Below are 9,245 nucleotides of genomic sequence, written 5' to 3'. Positions count from 1 at the left end.
TTTTTTCTTTTTTTTTCACGATAGGCTAAATCTCAACAGACTGCGCCAGTAAAATTACTTGCAGAAATTCCCATGAAAAGTATTTTTTATAATTCGCACACTTAATGAAAATGTCAGATCTGCGAAAACCATCCTGAATAGCTTTGGTGATTCGAAGTTTCCAAATAATGTAGGCTACACTATTCACTATCCACATCCTCCTCCACCTGCTGCCCAGAAACCTGTCTCCTCAGACAATGAACAATATCACCTCACACAACTGGAGAAATACGGGGTGCAACGTCTCAGCAGAACAACCTCTCTCACACATGCTCTTAAACTGTCTGTGACATAGATATTTCCATTAGTGTTCGCTGCAGGGGAGTTGCAATTATTAATGAAGCAAGCTGTCCATTGTTATCAACACGTCAATTGCATGCCAATTATATTTAGGTATTGATTTTGCCAGATTTTAGGAGAAGAAGCGCAAAGTTCTGTGCGTCACAAAGCGCGTTGGCAAAAAATGTGTATCAATCAACGTCACTCCATCTGAACCGACACACCTCCAACACTTGTGGCACACACACATTCCTTCAGTTTTCCAGTGCTCGATCGCTGCGGGCACAATAACGCACTTCAGATGGCAGTTTGGACATGAGGCGGTACGAGGCGCACTGACCGCGCACTGTTTGTAAAATGAACTGCTGCAAATGTCCAAAATACACAGGTTTACCATGTCGTATAGCTACAGAAGAGTGAGTCACTCACTGGAATAAGCATACTGACTGATTTATGCCCTGTGACTACGGACAACTACAATGGATATCACTGTGGACCCCCTTTCAACATCTGTTCTTTACGACGAGGAAGATGGAAACGAAACCTCCACCAATCTGTTCGAGCAGCCGGACTGGCAGGTGGCACTATGGGCGATTGCATACTCTTTGATCGTAATTGTGTCCATCATTGGCAATGTCACTGTTATTTGGATAATTCTGGCACATAAACGCATGAGGACAGTGACCAACTACTTCATTGTAAACCTCGCCTTTTCTGATGCATCTATGGCAACTTTTAACACTGTCTTCAATTTCGTGTACGCTTTGCACAATGACTGGTATTTCGGTTTAGGATACTGTAAATTTCAAAACTTCTTCCCAATAACAGCAATGTTCTCAAGCATTTATTCAATGGCGGCTATTGCTGTTGACAGGTAAGCAATATCTATCTATCTATCTATCTATCTATCTATCTATCTATCTATCTATCTATCTATCTATCTATCTATCTATCTATCTATCTATCTATCTATCTATCTATCTATCTATCTATCTATCTCATCATCAAATCTATATGGTGCTCTCAGTGATTATCAGTAAACCTTAACATGATGTTCCCATGGATTATGATAATAATTAATCACTATCCTATTGAGATACCATGCCATAAACCATGTCATAAAACAGTTACAGCCTGCAAGTTCATGAAAGCCTAATTGTAGCTGTAATATAACACAGCACATGAACTAAGTTTACCCTTCAGATGGCAGCTGGTTTTATGTGTTCTTTTTTCTTTTTTTTTCTGGTCATAAATGGTTAAGAGCAGGTCCAAGTTGATGTAAATTCTGGATGATGGATCAGATGGTCTGACATCCACCTAAACCTTGGTTAGAGCTATTTATCAACCACATTTTTAGCTTTTGCCACTGTGCTTAGAAATAGCTCTAAATGTATCAAGAGTAGGCGATATATCGCTTTGATTTGATGTGCTCCATCACTAATCCACCACAAACGGGCAAAAGCAGTTAATAATTACTATTAAAAGAGATGAATATTCATTTTCATGAAGTGATTAAAAGAACCAACACTGCAGGATCACTTTCCATATTGTGTTCTGAGTGACTAACAAGTAGATGATGATAGTAATTAAGCACCCACATAACGCACCAAAAACATTGAATGTTCATATAAAGGGAGAGTCAAAAGAGAGTCAGTGGTTTTGCATTTAAAGGTAACCTATAGGCTACCGTTCACTTTCAATAAGATGGTGTTGTCTGAAATCCACAGATATATGGCTATAATCCATCCCCTGACGCCCAGGCTCTCCTCCACTACTACTAAAGTTCTGATCGGGATCATCTGGACTGTGGCTTTTTCACTGGCCTTCCCTCAGTGTTATTACGCCAGCACCAAGTTCTACTTCCCTCGGACTGTCTGTATGGTGGAATGGCCTGATGATTATGGAGGGAAACATCAGCTCTCGTAAGAAAACTAGACAAAAATGACTAGCATCGTTCAATTTTTACTCACAAGAAAAAAATTGTTAATACATTTCATTTGATGATCCAATGATGCCTATGATAGCTCCATTTTCTTGATTTATATAATTTTTTTTTATTTTTTTTATTACAATATCATGTTTTTTTGTGGCACAGATTTGATTTATGAAGTGATGCTTGATCTCCCTAGATATCAGATTGCTGTGATTATCCTGATCTACTTGCTCCCTCTGCTGGTGATGTTGGTGACCTACAGCCTGGTGGGACAGAGGCTGTGGGGCAGTGAGATCCCTGGAGAAGCATCAGACCACTACCAGAACCAGATGCAGGCGAAACGGAAGGTCAACGATGATAGTATTTACTCATATAACTTTGTTAATGATATTTATTCCAGTTACTCTGCAAAGTCTCCTAACTAACCTACTCACAATCACATACACAGGGTGTGACATAATGTGGCAAAATACATTTCTGGGCTTTAAGACAGTATGGATATGATGACTCGACGGCAAATGCTAGACTAGTACACTCTTCTCCGCTCCTCAAATACATAAAACATTAGATTTTATATATAGTGGTTTTTGGGTAAAGAAAACTCTGTACTTATTCAAAGATCCAGTTCAGTATTTACCTTTGCAAACAAGCAGAGACGGTCCAAACTGCGTGCGGCACTTCATACACGATAGAGGCGGGTGGAGTTATGAGGTTTGACCGACAGTTTGAGGATCCAATGTAGTTACGAGGTTAGTCACAAGCTCTTTTCAATACCTTTCATTGGTCAGATATTTGCAAAAGCCACAGACAGACGTAAAGGATGACAATAGGCTATGTGCACAAGCGTAATTTCGAACTTCCGCTATTGTCAGAAGTCGGCATGTCAGTTTCCGGTTTACGGCTGTTCATCCGCAACCGCTATAAACGAACAAGATGAGTGCTGCTGTTGTACGAAAAAAAGAGTTGTTAAACACATCTAAGTTTCTAAGAACTGTAGGTGGATCCATCATCTAACGCCCGTTTCACACACCGTTTGCAGTGCGCGGTGCAGGAGCAACGCGCGCTATAGTGCAGTTTCACATATGATGCGTTTGCAGTGAATAACTGATCCGCGGCTGTACCACAAACACATACTTACTTTTTTTTCTTTTTTCGCGTCGCCCAAAATGTCTATTTTGTGCAGCCACTGCGCACGAAGGTTGGTGTTTTTCGGGAAGCGTTGGAAGCTCAAATGGCTGTTAGCGACTTGAAGCAGAGCAAAGTGGCACACAGCAGTGCTCCTAACGCACCATGTTAACAGGTTAGGGCTTTCACTTTTCACACCGTTTCAGATGCGGCACGTATAACAGCAGTGCAGCGATCGTTTCTGCCCCGAATTTATTTCTGCTGTGTTGCATTAAAGTGACACTGCATGTTTCGTGGTCAAAATGCACAAAGATTGACCTGAAAATGTAGTAATTTCACCATAAATGCGTTTCATTAAATAAAATGTAGTAATCTCACCATAAATGCATTTAATATACCGGTACTACTATTTTTCACAGTCATCTGAAGACTGTGAAGACCGGGGTAAATCAAGGAAAACTACAATTAAGGCGACATAATGAACAACACTCGTCTCATTCGTGGAGGTGGAAAAACAAGTTCTTTGTGACATGCAAGATCTGTTGTAGGCTATTACAATTTAAATGCAAAAGAAAAGGCATGTGAGTCGGCTGTTTTTGCCCATTTTAAGTTTTAATTTAAAATATTTGCCATTTTAATATAGTAAATTTGACCACTTGCTTGAGCAACTTAATATAAGTAATGCATGGAATAATGGCCCTAACTTGCGTTGTTTAAATTGTGTTTATACGTGCATACGTCCATTAAAGAGTGTGTACAAAGAGAATCGCAATGCTGACAACTTTTTTTGAAATAAAAGTTGCAGCACAACTTCTGGATTTTAAATAAAAATAGTAAGTATGTGTTTGTGGTACAGCCGCGGATCAGTTATTCACTGCAAACGCATCATATGTGAAACTGCACTATAGCGCGCGTTGCTCCTGCACCGCGCACTGCAAACGGTGTGTGAAACGGGCGTTAGATGATGGATCCCCCTACAGTTCTTAGAAACTTAGATGTGTTTAACAACTCTTTTTTTCGTACAACAGCAGCACTCATCTTGTTCGTTTATAGCGGATGCGGATGAACAGCCGTAAACCGGAAACTGACATGCCGACTTCTGACAATAGCGGAAGTTCGAAATTACGCGTGTGCACATAGCCCATAGTATAATCTATGACAAATATGATGAAATATGGGTATACAAGCCTCTGCCTAACAGGAACAATATTATAAATGTTATCAATTTCTAAAGTAATTGTCGTACCAAGTTTTAGCATTATAGAGAAATATTAACCTTTGTGCGTCAATTAAAAAAAAATTACTCAGGTCCTTAGAGGGCAAAAATGTCAATGTCAAAAACTGTCATAAAATCGTTGGAGCACAGACTTAAGTTTGGTCTCATGTTAAAGAAGACCCTTGGCTGATTTTAAAAAAAGTTAAAAACAAAAGTAAAAAAAAAACTGAAACAAAAGTTATAGAGGTTTACTTTTATGAAAATTATTTATGAACGTTATTTTATATAAAATATATAATTAATAAAAACATGGCTATCAAAGCCATAAATCTATAAGTTCTGAAAACTCAAAAAAATGACCTTTAAGAAAGATTTGGTCGCAGTACCAAATTTTCCCCATCAGATGCCAGCAAAGTTCCACTGGTACACACAGTGGTTGGATTTGTGATTTGCAGTACAGCAGAGGCGGCGCCAGGGGGGGTCTTGGGGGGTCTCAAGACCCTCCCAAAAAATGCTTTGACCCCCCATTTGACCCCCCACCCCCTTCCTGATTAAAAAAATATATATCCGGGATAAATATTTAAAAATGTTTATCTTCAAACTACGCAGAACAATAATAATTAATAATTTATTCGACGTACAAAATATATAAACATAAGAATCACGTTCCCTCTAAGCTGCGCGCGTGCGCGGTCGTGCACTTCTGATGCCGCGGCCGCGCAGAAAAGAATAATATGCCACGCAGAGGACTGACGCGAAATGTGTGGGGAAATCCATTTGATTGTATGTGAGAAATAATTGCAGTGCTCAAACTGGTGAGTGCAGTTAACAGGTTTCAAAGAAAAAGAATGATGTGAGCGCGTGTGATTGGCAGTGAGTCGTGTGTGCGGACCAAATAGCTCAATACGAGAGGCGACGAGAAACGCAAGACATGTGAAATAAAATCACAATATCATGTTTTAAAGAAGAGTGGTTTGATTAAAGTGGTGGAAATAACGGATGATGGACACAGAACGGTAACAATTACAGACACCCACCCGCGTGCAAACTCAAAATACATCATTAGTTTACATAGATTTAAATAGTTTCAGGCATGGTTAGATTAGGCTACTATAAAAGAGTTCACATATTGACTTTTCTTGAAAATATTTAGCTATTAGATATAGCTATTTACAGTAAATGCTTCAGTTTTTTTTCATATTATAATAATATTATATGAAAACAAATTGAAGCATTTAAACTATCACTTCAAATACTTCAATTCATTTTTTTTATATTATATTATATTGGGCATATATTGTATTATATTATAAGCCTAAATAAATAATCTCACAAGGGTATTGTTTAGGGCTCATTGCCATTAAAAAGTTTGAAACCCCCTGCTAAAGAAAATATAGGCTAGGAAATTCATAAGCTATAAACAATCATTTAACTTTGATGGTTTAATGCTGCCTGTACAATTAATTGACTTTACAAAAACACTTTATGGTTTTCCTAAACCATCTCAGTGTAACAGCTTAATTTTCTTTTATAATATATTATATTATTGTAAAGAATTGAACTGTCCTGCAGAAGATTTTGTAAATAATTTTTCATAGGATTTCTTAGTAAAGACTGGAAACAGAGGACACCGAGGAATTGGAGGATGAGGAGGATACTATTTTGTAAATATGTTTTCTGTCATGGGTGTGGCTATGGCAATTAAAGTTCGAGCATATTGTTTGCAAACTGCAATTGATTAATTAATTAAAAACAAAAAACCGTCGGTGTGTGAATGGGTGAATGTGAGGCAATATGTAAAGCGCTTTGGTGGCCATTGGGTCTGTGAAAGCGCTATATAAATGCAGTTCATTTACCATTTACCATTTGTTAAGTAGCAGCAATATGCAGTTATTAGCCGTGTCCACTGTATTTTTTGTTGGTTTTCATGAGACCACCCTTGAAATGACCAGGACCCCCCATTGCCCCCCCAATCAAAATTGTCTGGAGCCGCCACTGCAGTACAGTAGAGTTTTTCTCTCTCAAATATTACACGCACACACACACAAAACATTTGTATTATACACATGCAAACCACACTCTAACATCCATACCAACATTTACACCCACACAATTATAGCTGCATAATTTTTTCCAGTTGGCTCATGCAGAAGCAGAAAACAGGAATAAAGCGAGTATTTGCTTTATTGGCCAACTGTGTAACTATTCTGTGTATCTATAGAGTAAAATAGATTTATTAAAGGAAATGGGGGTGAAATAGTAAAATTCCAATAAAAATACACACTTGTGCCAAAATTTATGCAGTTGGCATTAACGCAGGCAAAAAGATAATAAAAAAAAACTGAAAAAGACAAAACTGTTCATCAGGACGCACAAGGGATGATAATTAAATAAAATTGTAATTGCAATTGTAATTGTAATATATTTACAATTCTCCTGTTTCTAAACCCTAGATAGATATACATTTTATTTTAAGTTAACATTTTTCCTATTTTAAAGTTTATGTTTTTAATTTCAGTTTTATTTAACTGTAATTACCGTATACATCTAAAAAAAAAACGATATTATCATGAATGAATGTAGTTAAATTCCACAAAGACCCAAAGAATCAATGTTAAAACCTCTACTGGGGACATAAATCTTTTCTTCTGGCAGAACAGGACATGCGCTTTTTCACTTATTTCACATTTTTCTTTTTTCAGCCTCTACAGTGATGGCAGCAGCTGTTTATGGTTTTCGATTATAGTTCTTTGTGTAGAAAGCAAAAAAAGATTCATGCCATTTTTGCAATTTAATAAAGGTTGTGAAGATGATGATAGTGGTGGTGACAACCTTTGCAATATGTTGGCTCCCCTACCACATCTACTTCATTCTGGGAAGCTTCAACAGGGACATATACAAGCAGCACTACATCCAGCAGGTCTATTTGGCCATCTTCTGGTTGGCCATGAGTTCCACTATGTACAACCCCATCATCTACTGCTGTCTAAACCAAAGGTAAATGTACATTACATCTAATGTAAGACAAAGAAATTTAAATTAACACATTATTGAAGATATTTAGGACAGTGTTTGCAGTTAGGACTAGTCTTGGTGTGGCAACGATGATCCCTAGAGATTTACTGCAATACTATCATCAATATTTACTCTTTGTATTTACTCAATAATAACCTTGTCCTTATTTAATGCACAAGAAGTTTGCATCATGCTGTCTTTCTGTAGATTCCGCTCAGGTTTCCGCAAAGCGTTCCAGTGGTGCCCCTTTATCAAGATTTCTGAGGAGGACAACATGGAACTGCAGCACATGAGGACCTTCCACATGAGACGCAGTTATCGCACCGAGACCACCAGCATGGTGGTCCGAAATCATGCCAGTGAACCAGAAGACAACACATCCAAACTAATCAAAGCTTGAGTCGACCATATTTCAGTGATGGGTAAACAGAGAGGGAAAAACACTATTGTTGGCTATTCTTAAAATCAAGCACGCCCACACTTTGCACTTAATACCTCACACTGTGCTCTATGGTGGATTCAGTGGGCTTTACAAGCGGAGAATTCCTCTATTCCTATGGGTATGGCATAAGCACCAAGCCTTATTTGTTTCTGTGTTGCTGCTTAAAGTACTAGTCCTACATATAGATCAGTGTGTTCTGTATATACTGTACACACTACTGTTCAAAAGTTTGTGGTTAGTAAGATTAAAGAAATGAATACTTTAATTCAGAAACGATGCAGTAAAAGTAACAATACAGATATAAAATGTTACAAAAGAATCCATAAAATGTATCCTGGTTTCCATAAAAATGACAAGCAGCACAACTGATGTCAACATTGAAATGTTTCTTGAGCAGCAAATCAGCATGTTAAAATGAATTCTATAGGATCATGTGCCAGTAATGATGCTAAAAATTCTGCGTAGCCCTCATAGGAACACATTTAATTTGAATATATATTAAAATAGAAAACAGTTATTTTAAATTGTAATAATATTTCACCAAATTACCATTTTATTGTATTTTGATCAAACAAATGCAGTCTTGATTTTTATCAAAAACTTGGTTTCTCTAAAAATATTACAGACCCAAAACTTTTGAACGGCAGTGTACTTGTTGTTTTATACAAACCTCTATAGAAACATTAATGTTTTAGACTTTACATATTGGTTGAATGTCAAGTGGTGCCTGTAAAATCAACAAAACAGAAAATCAACATTAAATTGGTCAGTGCATCTGTACCAGGTCAAGGGTATGGATTGCTTGAGATATACCGTCAAGTGTAAACAGGATGATGACTGTTGTCTTAAATTGACATGGTGGAAAAAGAGAGACAAAATGAGGAGGGAAAGATGTGTTGCATATATATATATATAGTGGTTGAAGACATTAAAACACATGAAACCAAACAGACATTTCCACGTTGTAATTGTACTACTGTACATATAAAGCACACATTTCAGTTGTACTCAATGTTTCAGCATCTATAATCTTTAATATAGCCTAAATCTGCATGTACATCCATACATTTGACTGATTAAAGACAGTTTGCCTGTCATTTTATTTCAATGCCAATGATATGTATTTAGTTTTCTTTCTGGTACAGCATTCAACAAATTCCAAATCTATACATAGATTTGTAATTAAGCTGTATGTT

The 9,245-nt window shown here is 37.3% G+C and overlaps 1 protein-coding gene across 1 annotated transcript; it reads left to right on the top strand.

Annotated features, from left to right (window-relative positions):
- The first annotated feature begins 565 nt into the window (after window positions 1-565).
- On the top strand, window positions 566-8,974 carry tacr2 (tachykinin receptor 2). The gene is made up of 5 exons (XM_056257192.1): window positions 566-1,192; window positions 2,046-2,240; window positions 2,448-2,598; window positions 7,393-7,589; window positions 7,815-8,974. The coding sequence occupies exons 1-5, from the start codon at window positions 798-800 to the stop codon at window positions 8,005-8,007; spliced, it is 1,131 nt and encodes a 376-aa protein (XP_056113167.1). The 5' UTR covers window positions 566-797; the 3' UTR covers window positions 8,008-8,974.
- Window positions 8,975-9,245: the final 271 nt, after the last annotated feature.

The sequence above is a fragment of the Rhinichthys klamathensis genome, unplaced genomic scaffold (assembly GCF_029890125.1).
Source record: "Rhinichthys klamathensis goyatoka isolate OS25496 unplaced genomic scaffold, OSU_Roscu_1.1 h1tg000135l_1, whole genome shotgun sequence".
NCBI lineage: Eukaryota > Metazoa > Chordata > Actinopteri > Cypriniformes > Leuciscidae > Rhinichthys > Rhinichthys klamathensis.
This window is presented reverse-complemented; position numbering and strand designations above follow the sequence as displayed.

What these genes read in the sequence shown, in the direction of transcription:
- tacr2 (XM_056257192.1), top strand. Translation starts at nt 798, where the DNA reads ATGGATATCACTGTGGACCCCCTTTCAACATCTGTTCTTTACGACGAG. An exon ending in GCGGCTATTGCTGTTGACAG is followed by an intron (nt 1,193 to 2,045) that starts GTAAGCAATATC and finishes TGAAATCCACAG; the next exon opens with ATATATGGCTATAATCCATC. An exon ending in TACTGCTGTCTAAACCAAAG is followed by an intron (nt 7,590 to 7,814) that starts GTAAATGTACAT and finishes GTCTTTCTGTAG; the next exon opens with ATTCCGCTCAGGTTTCCGCA.